Genomic DNA, 18,651 nt, shown 5'->3' with positions numbered 1-18,651 from the left:
TCTCTTTCTCTTTCTCTCTCATTTGTAGCACTGTGTGTTCAGTAACCTCACTGCAGTTGGTAAGAATGAATTTCTATATCTGTCTGCTCTTGCTTTTTTGGAAATGTATCATTTACTGCTAGTCGATAGTTGAAATTCCGATGTCAGTGGGTGGCTATGGGCACTAAGCACTATTTCCGCCTTTTTTTAAACGTTTGTCTTGTGCAGATATTCAGAGTTACTTAGGTCTCTACCAATCGTTCTTGATGCCTTTCTTATCAACTTGTTTATTTTTATAATGTGCTGCCTTCCCAAATTGCTACCATTGCAAGTGATATCAAAATTTGTCAAAGTTTCTATGGTGGTGGTGAAGAATATCTGAAGGATGGATGGATTCAGATTGAAAAACCTAAGTTTCTTTCGAAAGTACAAACTCTGATTTACCTTTTTAACGATATTGTTTACATGGTTTTGCCGTGTAAATTATGTTTCAATTGACCCAATTGAGATCATTTAGGAAATGTGCTTCTTCGAACTTCCATGTCTAAATCAACCCAGGGTTGGATACACCTCCATAGAAAGGCTGAGATTCTCAATAAGATATCTCCCCACCTCAGAATCGAACTCTGGTCCTTTGTTTATTAGGCAAACAGCCTAACCATTACTTTATGCTATTAAGAATCAGAAGTATGTACCATTTAGAACTGCTCAATGGCATCTGTGGTGTTGGTGTCAGGCTCTTTGTCATTACACGAAGATGATGTGACTTCATTTCGGGAGTTTAGAATTCATGTTATCATGCATCTCTGTCTCTAAGCTAGGAAGCTGCATGCATCTAGGGTTAGCCCTGACAGGTTCAAAACAGCCTGCCTGTTAGATGATCTAAATTGTGTCTATGTGGATGTAAAACATTTCCAATTTATTATTACAGAACTGTATGCTGTACGTTCAAAAATACACTTTGTGTACTTATCCTTTATCTCTGGGCGTCTTGTGCAGGGCATTGATGTGAAGTCCATGGGTCGAATCTTCATCGGCCTGGTCAAGTGTGGAGCCTGGGGATGTTTTGATGAGTTCAACCGTCTGGAGGAAGCCGTGTTGTCCGCCGTGTCTATGCAGATCCAGGTCATACAGGACGCCATCAAGGACAAGGCCAGATCTATAGAGCTGCTGGAGAGAAATGTGAGTGGAGTGTGTGAGGGGTTGTGTGTTAATAATCATGTCTTACTGAAGAAAAATGTGAGTGGAGTTTATGTGGGGAAGTGTGTAAGTGGTCTATGTCTTGTTTGTTTGTTTTAGTAGAGGTTTTACGACGCTCGCAACTGCATAAGGTCATATGAGCACCAAGGGGTGGATGTCAACTGAGAAGTCCTTACAGGGAATCAGACTTACTCTGCTCACCTGTCTAGCTTCAACTGGACAAAGTCTGCTTCGACTATCAAGGCACCCAGGAAATAGCGGGGCACAAGAGTGTGACAAATATACAAAAGAAGTAGAGGAAAATGATGATAGTAAGGGTTGGGAAAGATAAAGCAGCAGTTCCCTGTTGTAGTTAGGCACAGTTATGAGCATGACATTGTTGGATCAGCCCTTTTACAATTCTACTGTGTTTTTTTAACAAGAAATTTCCCCCCCTTTGAGAATGACCTAAAGACACTTCAGTCAGTGGCACCACCCCGGGGCGTGGTCTATGTCTTACTTGAGAGAAATGTGAGTGGAGTGTATGAGGGGTAGTGTGTAAATTAATCATCTATGTCTCACTGGAGAGAAATGTGAGTGGAGTGTGTGATGGATAGTGTGTAAGTAATCTATGTCTTACTGGAGAGAAATGTGAGTAGAGTGTGTGAGGGGTAGTGTGTAAATTAATGATCTATGTCTTACTTGAGAGACATGTGAGTGGAGTGTGTGAGGGGTAGTGTGTAAGTTTTCTTCTTTGCACTCCCCTGCTACATCTCGCAAACTCATGTTTTATTTTGTAATTTCACTTGTTGTTGCCTTTGTTTGTTTCTGTTTTTCTTTTTCTTTGTCTTTTTAAATGTTTTTCACCGTTATCGTGTCAGTGTGTTATGGTGTCATTGTGTAATTGTGTTAGTGTGCTATTGTGTAGGGGAAGTCAGCAGCTGGTTCTTCAAACTGCAGTGCAACAGATTTATGTGCATTCGACCATTTTTTACTACTTTTAGGGTCACTTGCCTTCAGGCAACCACTTTCCAATTTCTAAGATTCTCTGTATTTTATATACTACTAGAGTGTTTTCAGATTTGGTAGGAATTGATATATAAATTTTGCCTAGGTGGCTGAAGTCTACTTTTATTGATTTTAGGACCTCCAAGGGATCTTTAAGGTGGTGCTACAACTAATGCTTGAGATTATAGTACCTTTTTATGTGTAAGTTGCCCTTATGGTCTTTACAGTTTATTCGCAATAACATTAATAATGACACTAATATTTCTGATAACGCCCCCAGGTGAACATTGACCACAACTCTGGAATCTTCATCACCATGAACCCAGCTGGCAAAGGTTATGGAGGTCGCCAGAAACTTCCGGACAACTTGAAACAGCTGTTCCGCCCAGTGGCCATGTCAAAACCGGACAATGACCTTATCGCTGAGGTCATCCTGTTCTCTGAGGGTTTCAAACAGGCAAAGGCTCTCGGTCGGAAACTGGTCAGCATCTTTACCTTGTCAAAGTAAGTGGTCAAACCTTTGTGCTCATCTGTCTTAGTGAGTTGTCAAACATGTGTCCATCTGTCCTAGTAAGAGGTCAGTCTTGTGTGTCATTATGTCCTAGTGAGTGGTCAAATAGGTTTGTCAGTGTGTCCTAGTGAGTGGTCAAATGTTCATTGGTCTGTCCTAGTGAGTGGTCAAACTTGTTTGTGTGGGTGGTTTGTGGATGCTCTGGTGTGATTTGCTCTTTCTTTCCTATCAATCTTCTTTTTTGTGTTTGTTACTCCCTTGTAACACCTCTAATCTTCGGCACATATATGACCTTATTGTGTTGCAAGTGCTGTAAAACTTGAACATGTTTGTCTGTCTGCCCTGACCTCTCCTGACCTGTTATTCTGGCGACCTTTGCCCTATCCTCAGTGAGCTGCTGACCCCCCAACAACACTATGACTGGGGTCTGAGAGCCCTCAAGACTGTGCTGAGTGGCTGTGGGAACCTCCTACAGAACGCCAAGAAAGGTGACAACGGTAGGTTGAAGGACAGTGAAATGATAAAATAAGACATGAAAAAGTGAGATAGATAATATATGATAAGACAAGACAAGATCAGATGTACTTTTTTGAGCCTCTTTCTCAAGAAATTGACAGTGTGCTTTCACCAGCTTCTGGAACACAAAATAAAGATACATGGCATTATATCAACACTTCAAATTCTGTCTTTCTCTTTCTCACTCGTACACTCACTCACTCCCTCACTCGTAGACTCACTCCTTTCCTCACTCATATACTTGCTCCCTTGCTTTGTAGATACACATAACATGGTTACTCTGTGGACAAACACAAGGCATATACATAGAGAAAGAACGGCTTCATAAGGGCAAAATTACAAAGTTCCTGTACAACAAATATGCCCTTGGAGTTATTTCAATATGACTGGGTTGTAAAGAATTACCAATGAGGGGAGAAAAAGGAAGGTGCAAGGTCTCCACGGAAAAGAATTGTTGCTAAGTTTGAGTGTATTGATGCATTAATTTGTATGTGTTTGTTCCCAGGCAAAGTGGATGCTGGTCTAGAGGCCAAGCTGGCGGTCCAGGCACTGAGGATCAACACACTGTCCAAACTGACCTTCTCTGACAGTAAACGCTTCGACGCTCTGGTCAGGGATGTGTTCCCAGGGGTAGAGTTCAAGGACATTGAATATGAGTCTCTCGGTGCCGCCTTTAGAGAGGTCTGTGTGGAGAACAACTTGTTGGTCAATGAGAACCAGGTACGTTTGTCTGGTGTGTGTGTGTTTATGTGTCTGTGTTTGTGTGTGTGTGTGTGTTTCTGTGTGTGTTTCTGTGTGTATGTGTGTGGTAAGACAAGACAAGATAAGATATACTTTTTTGAACCTCCCTCCGTGCCCCCCCACCTCCATCCTCCCGTGAAAAAGCCCTTGAGCTGTATGATCACTTTACTACAGAGGAAGGGGCGTATGCGTATGTGTGTGTACTGTGTATCTATGGTTCAATGTGTGTCCCCTGTGCCCTGACAGTTAAGTATGTGTATTTGATTTTCCTTTTCTAGGTGAAGAAAGCCCTAGAACTGTATGAACAGTTACGCCAGCGTATGGGGGTGGTGGTCGTGGGACCCAGCGGCTCAGGGAAGACAACTCTGTGGAAGATTCTACGTCTGGCCATGATCAAACAAGGTCGTGAGGTCAAACAGTATGTCATGAACCCCAAGGCCATGCCACGTACACAGGTATGCAAGGACTGGATGCTTTAGATGAGAAAAAAACATACATGCGATGAGATAATATCAGATAAAATGAGATAAGATGAGATCAGGTAGGATAGAACAAGGTAGGATGAGATGAGATAGGATATAATAAGATAGATAAGATAAGAGAGGGTGGAATAAGATTGAAGATAAAATACACTTTACTGATCCTCAAGAGAAAGAAATTGACTGTGCGCTTTCACCAACTTCTGGGACACAAAGTATGCAATTATGGTGTCATATCAACCTAATACACTCTCGTTCTCACATACCCTCCCTCCTTCTCCCCTCTTCTTTGCTACTTACAACATAAAATAGCAACTCTATGGATTAACATGGGGCATATAAAATTAGACAATAGAATATGAGTTTTTACATAATTCATCAACAAGCAAACTGAGATGGAAATTTATATTCCCGTATATTTGTTCTCTTGTAGAACCAGGGACATTATTATATTTTCTATGTTTATGTTAGCTCTGGTTTACAAATTGCAAACATGAATAAGTCCATGTATGAAAAAGAGCATTAGCTTTTAATGATTTATACCCACTGCACACTGCAAATTGGATTCACTGATTTGAGTCGGGGCCAGCCAGATTTTCAATCATGGATAGAACAAAAACTACCATTTTGGTACAGTTGTGGATGGAAAAACCTGGCTAGCCCCAACTCAAAATGCATCCTAATTGCAGCGTGCACTTATTGAATTATTTCTAGTTCAGATGAGAATAGAAGAGACACACTTATATACAAACAGGACAGAGAAGAGACAACTGATTTTACATTTTTATCTGCTTTTTGTCCATCAGTTGCTGGGTCAGATTGACATGGACACTCGTGAGTGGACAGACGGAGTGTTGACCTACAGTGCCAGACAGGTGGTCAGAGAACCACAGGGTGAGTACAAAGGAGGGGGGGAGGGGGGGGGCGTATTGAATGTTGACCTGCAGTGCCAGACAGGTGTTCAGGAAGCATGAAAGTTAGTCAATTCATGGATGGGGAAAGGATGTGGGTTATTGGGTGGAAGGGAGGGGAAAGAGGCTCCGGATGGGAGGAGAAGGTGGGGGGGGGGAAGCGAGCGGCCGGGAGAAGGGGCTGGGAGCAAATGTGAAGAGAATGTTGACTTGCATGCTAGACAGTTGATCATGGAGTTTCAGGGTTAGTAAATTCACAGGGAGGGGCAGAGTATTGATTTGTATGACAGAGCTTTTACTGTGAGCTGATAGTCCTCACTGTTCCTCAAACATTAGATGAAGAAATGTGAGTGTACCTTGTTTCAACATTTTTTTTTTATCAGGGTAGATCAAAACGTGTTGTAGGATTTTGTATAGCTTTTGACTTTCAGTAGAAAACATCTTTTGTTATGTTATACCCTTTGTGAATTTGAATGTTGAATTTTAAATGGAAATATACCTTACCTGACTTTCTATTTAACAGAGGTACAGTCGTGGATTGTGTGTGATGGTGACATTGACCCTGAGTGGATCGAGTCGTTAAACTCGGTCCTTGATGACAACCGTCTGCTGACCATGCCCTCCGGGGAAAGAATTCAGTTTGGCCCCAACGTCAATTTCCTGTTTGAGACTCACGACCTCAGTTGTGCTTCTCCTGCCACCATCTCCCGCATGGGCATGATTTTCCTTAGGTGAGTCTAAGCAACGTTCTCACTCAATGAATCAAATTAAAATAAGAACAGTTGTAAAAGCAAAGAGAATAATGAGAACAGAAGCATCGATAGGGAAGAAGGATGTAAGTGCTGTGTAAGACAATTTTCGTTTGTTTTTGTTTTTTAAGTAATGATTTAAGACATGGTGAGAACTCCCCCCCCCCGCCCCCCCCAGTTTGCCAATGGTATCTTCCGTCATCACCCACAACTTTTCACTTTTCACTAACATCTGTTCCATATGCCCCCACCTCCTCCCCCCTCCCTCTTCCCCACCTTTGCCACCCCTCTGCCATCACCCACCGCCCACTGCCCTTCTTCTAGCGATGAGGATGTAGATGTGAAGGCACTGGTCAATGCTTGGCTCAAGACCCAGCCAGAGACTGACCAACAAATGTTGTCTGGCTGGATCGAGGACTACTTCTACCGTGGCATGCAGTGGGTGCGGAAACAGGTATGTGTCACTGTGGGCTTTACTTACACTTCATAGTGACATCATAGATTGTGCAATTTGGTTTGGTAATTTGTCTCTGTTTTAGAAAGGTCATAAGGGAAAGACATTTTCTCCCCCTACCCTCCATTTTGCATGACTGCTCCCTAAATTGTAGCAACATATATATCGTCGGTGTCCGACTCTAACCGTGCAAGCGCCAAATTAGGTCAAGTACCTTTTTTGGTCTAAAAATAAACCTCGAAGTCTTCCGAAACCACACAGGAAATTCCAAAACAATCGCATGATAAATTTGGCGCGAAATAGTCCTGTGATCTATTCTCACATGACAGAATCGTGCCGAACTTGGATTCTCTACCCGTGCATCCGCCGGTCGACAGACGGATGACAGAAACAACGATTTCTCACAAGTTTCAAGAGATTGTACCATCAAATGGTAAGTTATTTTGTTCAGGCTGAGTGTATTTAGCTGTAGATGTTAAAAATAAGCTTTAAAGGTAGTTTATAGCTGTATTTTTGGCGCATGCACATTTAGCACGGTCAAAACATTTCACAACACGATAGCTGGCTTCGTGCAAGTGGCGCTAAAACGCTTACTGTAGCAAGGTGCGGCCCGCTGGTGGCTGGTATGTGGCGCTTCCACGATTAGCGCCCAGTAGTTGTTACTGTGAACCTATTGCAATGTTGGTTTTTTGTTGTTGTTGTTTGTTGGTTTTAATTTTTGTGTTTTTATTGAATTAATGATTGTTTTTAATATAGCGGAAATATATTTTAAAATCCACAAAAACATCGACTAATCTTTCAGGACTTTTAGTGTTACAGCAATGTTTTTTATTCAGAAAATATCGATAATGGCCATGGTATTATCTTAGTTTAAGCAGAATGAGTCTTGTTGCTACTTTGATGTCTTAAAGATTATTTTTCCCAAAACTTTCTTAGTCTCTGGCATTATCACCACCAGTTGATGAACTTACTTTAATACTGATAATTTCAACCAGTCAGCAGCATTAACACCCTCCGAAAAAGTTTTATGTCTTCTCCACTTTCTTTCTTCCTATTAGAATAGCTTTATCCCATGAATCTAACGTTAAGTATTGCATTAATTATATCTCAGATCTCTAAACATTGTAAGTCCACGCATTGGCTTGTTGCCAGAATTCATTGCAACTCTGAGGTAAATAGAACTATGATCCCACCATTACCACTGTAGTCTCCCCATCCATTTCAGCTATTTTAATCCGTCACAAAAGAAGTAGTAGTAGTAGTAGTAGTAGTGGTAGTAGTGGTAGTAGTAGTAGTAGTGGTAGTAGTGGTAGTAGTAGTAGTAGTAGTAGTAGTAGTAGTAGTAGTAGTAGTGGTAGTAGTAGTAGTAGTAGTAAGTAAGTAGTAGTAGTAGTTGTAGAAGCAGCAGCAGTAGTAGTAGTAGTTTCATCATTGTCCAACATCATGATCCTTGTTAACACCATTTACACAACCGCAACTACTGCTTGATGAAACAAAAATACTCTAATAATGTTATTCTTTGCAGATTAACAAAGACCACTATTTACAATAGATGTTCAGTAAACCTATTATGTTTTTTTATCCAACAGAAAATGTATCCTCTCAGTCGAGCTGTGAAGATGGTGTGCCTTTCAAAGACGAGAGTAGCTTATACGCCACCTCGTCCTTTAGAACTTCTGCAGAGGGTTAGAAGTTCAACACCCATCCCATCTGATGAGACAGAACCAGATGACAGCACTTTGAATGACAATCTAATGATCTCGCCTTATTAGATGGGGCAGCTACTGTTCAAGAACCAGTGCAGGCTGTAGATGGTACTATCCAACAAGAGGTAGATGAAAACACAGACATTATGGATTTGGATAAGCAAGGGTGCAATGACACAAGTTGTGGACAACAATTTGAATGGGAATCAGCCGATCACATTATTGAAGAAGACGAAGAGGAAAACTTTGAAACGGAAAGAAACTTTGAAGGAGACACATCTTCGAGTAGACCAATAGCTAAGTACCAAGAAGCAACAGGGTAACGCCGTGAATCCAAAGCTGTTGATGGGCAAACAGATAAGGCAGTAGTAGAGCAACCACTCCGTTATTCCTCATCAAATACTGATCATTCATTGCTGGATGCAGTTGTCAGGGATAAAAAAATAAGTGGAGGCTGTGGGTGATATTACCGACAGCATACCACAAGAACTGGAAGAACCTGCTCACATTATGGACTTGGATGATACTGATAGAGACAACCAGGACACAAGTGATTCCAACGCTGTATATGAAAAAGCCATCGGAGACGTGGCTGGAGGAGAACGGCACGTTCATGAACGCTCTTATAATGTAAACAACACTGTGGCTCAAGAAAAGGCAGATGAGATCACCCTAAGGCAAAACAAAATGAAGGTGGCTAAAGACAATTGGAAGAAAAATATCAACAAACATAAAAGAAGTAAAGGGGAAGCCTATTTAGGAAGAAAATATGAGAAAGGTGGCTCAAAATACACGTTTTCTGAGAAGCCAACAAAGCTGTTAGGAGAAAGATGCAACTGCAAGACTGCTGGGGTTAAATGCAGTGATGTAACCAATGAAACCAGATAGAACATATACAAAGAGGCGTGGGCAATGCCTTGGCCTCAAAGAAATGCTCTGGTGAAATCGTTGGTTCACATGGTTCCCGTTGGTAGACATCGTGAGGAGCTATCAGACTCCAGTAGGAGTAACACCTAGAGGTATCATCGCAATGTTGGTAGTGGACTAGTTCCAGGATGCAAAAAGATGTTCCCTAATACCACTGGGATTACTCATCTCATGATTAGAGCTCAAGTTTGTTAAGCTCACAACACAGAAACCCAGCAGCAGCCCAAAACTCAGGAATGGCAATAAGTCCCATTATTGCCGGAAATCCTTTTCAAAACGCTACATCGAGCCGATGTTTAACAGCAAGGCAGAGGTGCACCAAGAGTATACTAGATGGTGTGCAGATAACACCATCATCTAGGCAGGTCTTTGTTAGCCAGTTTGAATCTGGCAATTACGCCCTTTTTCAGCAGAGAAAAGAACAGTGTGGTCTGTGCATCTCCTGCAGTGAGGGTGATGTGGACGAGGAAGCGTATGTCCTGCATCGGCAGAAAAAGGAGCAGACACAAAAGTCTAAAGGAAATAATAATAATAATTATTATTGCATTGATATAACGTATATCCATGCTCCAGAGCATGCTCTATACACTTTACAACTATTATTACCCAAGCAAACCCTCTAAGAGCACTCAGAAACGTTCTCAGCTTCCGTGGAAGCATACAGTGCAAGCTGCGGATTTCACAAGCTCAAACTCTATCAAACTGACAAGATCGTTCACTGTCTATAGCCGGGTACCCATTTCCACCTGGGTGCAGGCCCCTGACTGGATTCGAACCCACGACCTTACGGTTGCGAGTCCGAGAGCCTAACCACTTGGCCTCCAACGAGATGACAAAAAGAGGGCACTCGCAAGTAAAGCCAGGGTAAAAATGCTGACAATGGATCTCCAATCAGTCCTAGGCATCCGCACTTTACTACAAGACGAAGCTTTTTGTAAATAACTACACAATTTACGATACCACTACAAAGGAAGTCACCTGCTATGTGTGACATGAGGATGGAGAAGGCCTAAAAGCTAATGAATTTGCCTCATGTCTCTGCCACCATCTCAGCCAGGACCAAACTTTTTTTGGACGGCTGCCCATGCCAAAATGCATGTAGAGACGTCACACTGTCTAAGGCAATAACCTTAACTGCGCAAAGAAACAACATCAAAGTAACTCTCAAGTTGCTAGGGAAAGGGCATACCCAGATGGAAGTAGATAGCGTGCCTCACACCATTGAGAGAAAATTGAAAACTATGTTAATATATAGTCCGTCTGACTACGTCAGGTACGTGACAGAGGCGACTCACACCTTCTTTAAGGATTACACAGATGTTTGCCCCTTGAAAAGCATTTGGCTCAGAAAGAAAGCAGGCGAACCCCAAGTTGTAGACATCGGATGTCTTCAGTACACACCGGGTGGCCGGATCAGCTACAAGCTTGACCACGACGCAGAGTGGCAAGAGCTTACTGTGAGAGGAAACTCCACTCTCATAGAGAATGACCCAAAACGCCTACTGACAAACAAAAGGAAGATTTCATCCTCCAAGTACAAAGACCTCCGAGAGCTGAAACATCCCTCAGGATTTCCATGCTTTTTATGATGCCTTGCCTCACGAATAATGCTTTGCAATAGGACTTTCACATCATTTTTTTCCCAACAAAAAGTCCTTTTTGTGGTACATATTACTAATTAGCCACTATCACTAATTGATTGTTTTCTTGGTACTGCATTCTTTTTATATTTGACTATGGATTTCATTTTGCAACTATCTGTAATTTAATGTTAAGGAATGTCATTAGCCATGAAAACCCTTTGACATTTTAGTTATTCACGATATTATGAATTGACTTATTCTTTCTTAATACATTTGCAATCACTCTTAGTCGTTTACTTTAAATCAATGTTCTTTTCATCATATTTCCTGTTAAAATAATGTTGCATTTTTCTGCTTTCCTTCACCCTTTAAATTCATAAAGTTAGTTGCATTGATGTATGTGCGACACCAGATGTAGATCTATGTTTCCAATATTTTAAACATTTTCCATAAACATGGTTGTAATAATTTCACATGAGAATTTAACAGGAAAAACGTGAGTTTTTGTTTGTTTCTTTTAAAATCATATCACGTGTTTGTCTGCACTTGATTCCACCAACATTTTATAATTATATTTTGCACATAACTCTTCTGTGGTCCTACGACGCTAAAATGGTATCAAAACTCAACAAGAGACCATTATATCCACTGGTAAACCTGAGAACGAGAAACGGTCGAGCGCCAAGTTAACCACACAGTGTTGCGGGAGATAAACGTGCAAGCCTCTAACCGTGTAACCGCCGGTTACATTTGCTCTTAAGCGTGCTGGACGCTAACCGTTTCTGGCGCTAAGCGTGCAACTGCGGACAAATTTTTATGCGCTAATCGTGCATACGCCTTAATTAATTAGTTTTTTAAACTATCGACTCGAATTTATGTTGACACTATCAGTCAGTATAAAAATATAAACATTTCAGCAATAATCATTAATTGGTAGATAGTAAGAGAATTTTAAAAAGTTTTTTTCGTTTTTCTCAAAATGAACTCTCGTGCACTTACACGGTTAGAGTCGGACATCGACAATATGAAATATCGAGGAATTGTTTGTCTGAGTTTATGGTTGGTGTTATTGATTTTAGAAATAGCTGGAAGAGAGACGCTATTTTAGATTTCAAAACTTTTACTTTATGTCTAGTTTATGTAATTATTGAACTTTTTTTGTATTGAACACTTTGCCTTGTTGTTGTGGAGACAAAATGTGTGGAAATGACAGTGTCAAGTAATGTTTGTATTTTGTGAATCCGTTGTACGATATTTATAGTTGATGAATCTATGAACCCCTTCACACCATGTGTTGGTACTGTGTATCACTAGTTGATAAATCTATTAACCGTTTGTCAGTTGTTGATGAATTGATAAACCCCTTCATGTCTATTAACAGCTTCATGCTGTGTGTCTGTGCCATACATCTGTAGTTGATGAATCAATGAACCCGTATCTGTGCTGTGTGTCAGTAAATGATGAATCTGTTAACCCTTTAGTGGGTGGTTGGAGGGTGCCACTGGCAGACCCTACTTCTTTTCTTTCCTTCTGTTTGTTTGTTTTTTAATGTATACCTGTATTACTTTTTCTTAGCACTGTTATCGTGTCAATGTGTTTTACTCAAACAAACAAAACCATGTAAACCTCTTCCTACCATGTGTTGTGATACCACATGTCAAAAGCTGATGCAACTGTTAATCCCCTCATACCATGTGTCTCTGCTGTATATCCCACAGAATGACCTAGTAGTGGACACAAGCCTGGTGGGTATTGTCCTGAACGGTCTGTCTCACCTCCACCATGTCCTCTGCAAAGCCCACTTTGCCGTCTGTCTCATACATGGACTTGGGGGAAATCTCAGTGAGGGATCTCGTGAAGTCTTTGCGAAGGAGGTCAGTAAATGATTTGTTTTGTTGGTGGAGAGTTTGTGATTGGGGTGGGGGGGGGGGGGGGGGGTTATTGTTGTTGTTTCTAGGGCTGGGAGGGTAGGGAGTGGTTAACACGAGTTCTGTCCCTTTTTTTATACATTTTTGTACGAGATGTTTGGGATTGAAGTTAATTCAAAGCAAAAGTATGCATGTTAAAGATAATACCTGAATTTCATTGTGAAATGTTTCTCTGAGATTGTAAAAATGCTCCAAACACAAACGAACTAATCATGTTATTGTTTATCTTCTTGTCTTTTGGTCTGCCTTCTTTGTTCTTCTTTATGTGGAAGGCAGCGTAAAAATCTTTTACAATTATCTACAATCAACTATTAGTCAAAAACAGGTGGTTGGAGTGCACCACTGGTAGATCTTTTTATTTATTCTCTTATGGTTCGGTCAGTCTGTCTTAACTCCCAACTGTAGTCAGAATATCATTATTAGTGTATTTTTGTTAGAATTTTGCCTGGTAGGTCCTTCCTGTTTCTTTTTACTTTAGTCCACTACTTTACTTTTTCTTTTTCATATATTTTTAACTCTGAAAGGTCTTCTTTGTGGATAGATGGGGAGCCTCTTTGGTAGGTCCTACTTTCTTTTCTTTCCCTCTGTTGTTTCTGTCAGTCCGTCTTACTTATTCCCTGTTCTAAAGGACCAAATTTGTGTTGATGTGTTTCTTTGAACTCAAAGAAACAAAACTGCTGTTCCCTTATGCGTATCATCCTCTCACTCAAATGACTCATCCATAACAGGTGTTTTCCTGGACCAATGAGACGCCCCCAGACTCTCGGCGGCCACTGGACACCTACTACGATGATCGATCGGGTAGACTGATGCAGTACAACATGGAGGTATGGTAGCCTGTTAGTGACAATAAAGTCTTTCTCTCTTTCTGTAGGTCTGTGATCTTTATTGTGTGTGATCTTTAACTTTATGATTAATACTTGCTCCGTCTCTTCTCAGGAGTGTCCGAATGTGTACTATCTGTACATGTTCTCTTTTTGCACACACACATATATGATTATATGGACTATCTGCTGTAATGTGTGTATATCGAGATCAGTAACATAATGAGTATGTGTACTGTCTGCTTTACTGTGCGTAGGTCAAAGTCATAAACACCATCCCACCAGGTATAAAAATTTGCTATTTTCAATGTAGGTGGTGGGAGGGCACCACTCCTAAGTCCTACTCCTGTGCTATCCCTCTCTTTTCTCTGTCTGCCTGTGTGGCTCACTTTTTCCCAGCACTAGATGTCTGCAGCTGCGTCGATGTGCTTGTCTCCACTTCAACCATTTTGAACTCTCTCAGCTGTTGTATATGAGATCACTGGGCACAAGTTGGGTCTTTCAAGTGTTAAACAATGATAGTTGGTGGCTGTCCTGGTGAGGTCTACTCCTTCTGTTCTTTTCAGCCTATCTGTTTTTTAAATCTGTTTTTGATAGAATTTCTATGTTCTTGTGTTCACTTATCGTAAACTACTTTTGGGATCTGTTCCTGGTAAAATGACTCCATTATTTTACTGACTTGTGTGAGATACCACCTCACTCATTTACTCACTAACCATGTATTGACCGTGCTCGTATGATCTTATGCAGTTGCAAGCACCATAAAACTCTAACTAAACTTACTAAAACATATTGACCTCATGGATGGGTGTCTGGTGCTCTGGTGTGGTTTGCTCTTTCTTTCCTGTCAACTGTATATCATACTTATCTCTTCTCCTTCTTTTCTTTGTATGTTACTCATTAGTAACACCTGTAATCTCAGGTAAGACCTTTTTGTTTGCAAGTGCCATAAAACTTTTACCAAAACTAAAACATTCGACCCATGAAAAACAAATTGTGTCAAGTACCATTACAATTGATTTTAGATGATAGCAATTGAAAATTTGGGCATTTGGTAATTTGTAATATAATCCCTCTTTTTAATTTTTTCCTTCTTGTTGTTTTTGTCAGATGTATCATTAAAAGTTGTATAATTCTGTGCTGTAATAATTTATCATACTTCAGTTTGTTTGTTTTTCCCTGGAATGTGCCTTGAGACAATTTTGCTTTCAAGGGTCAATATGTGTTTCGTCAATATTTCTGTCTTGTGGACTGTGTAGCAAGTCCTGGAGAACTGACATACATGGCACTGTTTTCAGGTGGAGGCTGTTATTGGAGGGGTACGTTTGGCACATATATTATACATACATATGAGATAATTGGCTTATAGATGACATACAAGATCATGCCCATATTTTATTGCATATAGTGCCCAATATACGATTAGAACTATTTCTTACTCATAATAATAATATCTATATTTAGAGTCCTGCTCAGCCCATAGAGTCAGCTTAGGATTGTTTTTCTTCTAACTATAAAACTTTTGAACCGATTTTGCCCATGCTCTGCCACATTATTAATTTCATAAATCTGTTACTGAGTCGTCTCTGCCTTTTCTCTTCTTTTTCGTAAGAGACCATCTTTTGACTTTTAATCATCATTTGGCTGTCTTTTGACCGTCCACCATCTCTTTCTGCTTTCCGTCTGCTCTGTCTACAGTTTTCCTGTGTCTGCAACATCCATGCAAAAGAAACATGGAGATTGGATTAAGGGATCTTGCTACTGACAAAAACTATTTTTGTTATTAATACATCTTTTCAAACCAAACTTTCACATAATATGTAGTACCCTCCAGGAAATAATTCAAAATGTTATGTAATACCAGCAGCCATATTGAAATTATATAATACTTAGAAAAATCTTAGAATTTTAAAAACCAAATGGCACAACGTAATTTTTTTTTACTAATATCAATTTAGTAGAAGTAGTTATAGGTAAATTACTCATATTTTTAAATATCCTTCCAATACTTTGGAATTTCTAGGACTTTAAAAGTGAGGTACTTTTTTTGGTTGAAATTTTTAGCATAAAATGGCTTTCAAAAGCAGATTTCTCAAGCATTAACTATTTTTTTCCCCAAAAAATCTTGTCAGTGACCTGTAACAACCAAATCTGCACCTGTATGAAAAGTTTCAGCACAGTATCTTGATTAGTAGCTGAGAATTTAGGACTCTAGTGAAATAGGGTCTTTCAGACGTAAAATTTTGAGAAAAACGCATATAAAAATGTCACTGTGTAATTTGAGGGCTAGTTCCTTCCAGAGGTTCCAGTACCACATGCACTATTTGTTCTAATCACCTGCAAAATTTTATGTCTGTATAGTTACAAATAGCCTCACAACTAGAAGGTTAGTGAACCAAGTAGGCACAAAATGTAACAAAGAGAGAAGAAAAATGGCCAAACGGTCAAGGGGGGGGGGCGGTCGTTTGAGACATATTTTCACCTAATTTATCAATTTTTAAAAAATTACTGGACCAAAAAATCTGATTCAGCAATGATCAAAGGTGTTAAAAAGCTATTTCTTCAAAAATTGTCAAAAATCGTTACCTGCAAGACCCCTTAAGCTGTTTGTGTTGATATTTTTTGTCATCTGGTAGTCCTTGTGAAAGCTGAACATTGCGCTTTCATAAAAAGGGTTGTCTTTTTTAAGAACTTTTTAGATAACAGTTAGAAAGATAAAATAGACACTTTTGATTCTGGCTCTAACAGATAGTTTCCTCTTATAGACTAAATGTAGCGCTCAGATAAATGTCTTTTGTAGAACTTGTATCAGTGTCTTCATAAAGATGCACAGAGACCAAGAGAAAAAACAGGGACAGAACCAAACAGACAGATACTGACAGACCAAGACAGACTGAGAGATAGAATCAGAGATGGAGAGTGGTACCGTTAAGATGAAGAGAGAGACAGATACACTGAGACTGAAACTAAGATAGAAAGAGGCTGAAACTGAGATGAAGCAAGAGACAAAAAGAGAGAAAGAGAGAGTGAGAGAGAGAGAGATATTGAGAGAGAGACACAGACTGAAGAATCATTATATTCTTTATACTGTAGCCAGTTCAGATCGTTTGATCTGAGACTAGACTGGTGTAGAGAAATTTTGAGAGTGAAAGAGAGAGATAGGTAGAGAGAGAGAGAGAGAGACAGAGAGAAAGAGAGAGAGAGAGAATGTTAGATCTCTGTAGTATCTTTGAATACTTCTAGTACCATATATTTTTTTATGCTTTTGTGTAGTGGACTGAGATTTTATGTTGTAATAGTTGGGGGGAGGGGGGTTGTTAAGGTTAACAATATTTTCATCTGGTCCATTTTTCTGAAACTATATACATAAATTTTTTCTATACTTACTTGTCACTGCTAATATACATGTATTTATACCTTTTGTGTCCTTTTATGTGCTCTTGTGCAAGAGTGCTGCTTGTATTTTAATGACATTAGGCTACTATTAGTGTCTTTAACGCATTTAGTAATGAAAATTATAGAAAAATGCTTTAATTCCATGTATTCTTAAATTTGGTAGTTACAATGAAACTTGCTCTTTGAAAACTGTGAGTGCTAAATGCACATTTTTCACATGAGGAACATCACTATTGTTACGCGTTTGTATATAATTTCAGAATCAGAGGTGTCAGAATTTGTTGCTTACAGAAATTGCACATTTTGCTTCTTCCATAAGATTTACTGGACTAAAATTCATCACAATCAGGAAGAATTTCTGAAGAAATTGAATCAGTTGCCACGTTGATATTGACACAAACTATAAAGAGATAAAGAGGACTGACTGAATAAATGGCGTGCTTTATTATTAGCAAAGCTTCTAAAATAAAAATATGATCTTCTGAATCTTGAACAAAGATAATATGTGATTCTTTTATTTTCTTGGGTGGTTAAAGGGTGCCACTGGTGGGTCTTGCTTCTTTACTATCCTTTTGTTGTTCCAGTCTGTCTGTCTGTCTTACTTTTTTTTTTTGCATGGTTGATGGGTGCTCTGGTGATGTTTGTTCCTTCTTTCCAATCAAATATCTATTATCCTTATCACTCTTCCTTCTTTTCTTTGTATGTTACTTTCTAGTCATCATCATCATCATCATCATCATCCTCATCATCATCCAAAGCCAGATCTGCTGCAGACATTGGCGATCATGGTTCTTCTTTCATTCCTTTTCTCGGATGCTCTTAATAAAGCTGCTTTTCCCTGATCTTTCTCCATCACCCTTTTGTTTAGGTTCCCTAAGTAGGTTGCTCTGGGCCTACCCCTGCCTCGTTTGCCTTCAATTTTGCCAGTGAAAGCTAGATGTTCAAGACCTTTATGTCTATTCAGGTGTCCCAAAAACTGCATTTGTTGTTTTCTGATTGTTTTTAATAGTTAGTGTCCCACACGGGTTGATTGTTTTTAACAGTTAGCATCCCACACGGGCTTCATCAAGCGCTACCTCATTTGATTTTTTTCCTTCCCTGATATTCTCAGCAGTCTCCTAAGAAACCACATTTCTGCTGCCTCCATTTTGTTTTCACTGTCTTTAGTGATTATCCAGCATTCACAGCCATACAGAAGGGTTAACCATACATAGTATTTCAGAACTTTCACTTTGGTAGTCATTGAGATATTTCTTACTGTCTTGTAACACCTTAACTGTGAGCGCTTATATGACCAATTTGTATTGCAAGTATCGTAAAAGCAGGCGATGTCCTCCAGTTTGGCAAGCACTGCTGTAAGCACAACATGTAACTTTTGTGATGCTTTAAGTATAGACTTGTAGTTGCCTGACTTTGATGTGTAACCCCTTTGTCCTGGTGTCTGGGCAGACTGTGGAAGACTTGAAAGCAGAACATTTCATGTCGTCCATGTCACTGCCGGTCATCCGCACCGGGGATGTCCAACGGGCACTGGACTACTTCCTGCCCTGGCTGGACGCTGACAACAAACAACCCTTCATCATCTGTGGGCCGGAGGGGTGTGGCAAAGGGTGAGTCACATGCATATTGTTTGCTTCCTAGTCTAGAGGCAAGGGGTGAGTCACACATATATTGTTTGCTTCCTAGTCTAGAGGCAAGGGGTGAGTCACACATATATTGTTTGCTTCCTAGTCTAGAGGCAAGGGGTGAGTCACACATAT

At 40.0% G+C, this 18,651-nt stretch overlaps 1 protein-coding gene across 1 annotated transcript in view; it reads left to right on the top strand.

The window, feature by feature from the left end:
* LOC101849009 (cytoplasmic dynein 2 heavy chain 1) overlaps positions 1-18,618 on the top strand; it is a gene marked incomplete in the record, with an annotated part of 51,676 nt that extends 33,058 nt beyond the window's left edge. The window contains 11 exon segments of the mRNA XM_013088750.2: positions 979-1,161; positions 2,447-2,670; positions 3,068-3,174; positions 3,699-3,913; positions 4,213-4,389; positions 5,220-5,307; positions 5,848-6,055; positions 6,398-6,527; positions 12,462-12,617; positions 13,400-13,498; positions 18,341-18,618. Coding sequence (XP_012944204.1) covers positions 979-1,161; positions 2,447-2,670; positions 3,068-3,174; positions 3,699-3,913; positions 4,213-4,389; positions 5,220-5,307; positions 5,848-6,055; positions 6,398-6,527; positions 12,462-12,617; positions 13,400-13,498; positions 18,341-18,505 — 1,752 coding nt within the window.
* Positions 18,619-18,651: the final 33 nt, after the last annotated feature.

This window comes from Aplysia californica, unplaced genomic scaffold, assembly GCF_000002075.1.
Source record: "Aplysia californica isolate F4 #8 unplaced genomic scaffold, AplCal3.0 scaffold00804, whole genome shotgun sequence".
NCBI lineage: Eukaryota > Metazoa > Mollusca > Gastropoda > Aplysiida > Aplysiidae > Aplysia > Aplysia californica.
This window is presented reverse-complemented; position numbering and strand designations above follow the sequence as displayed.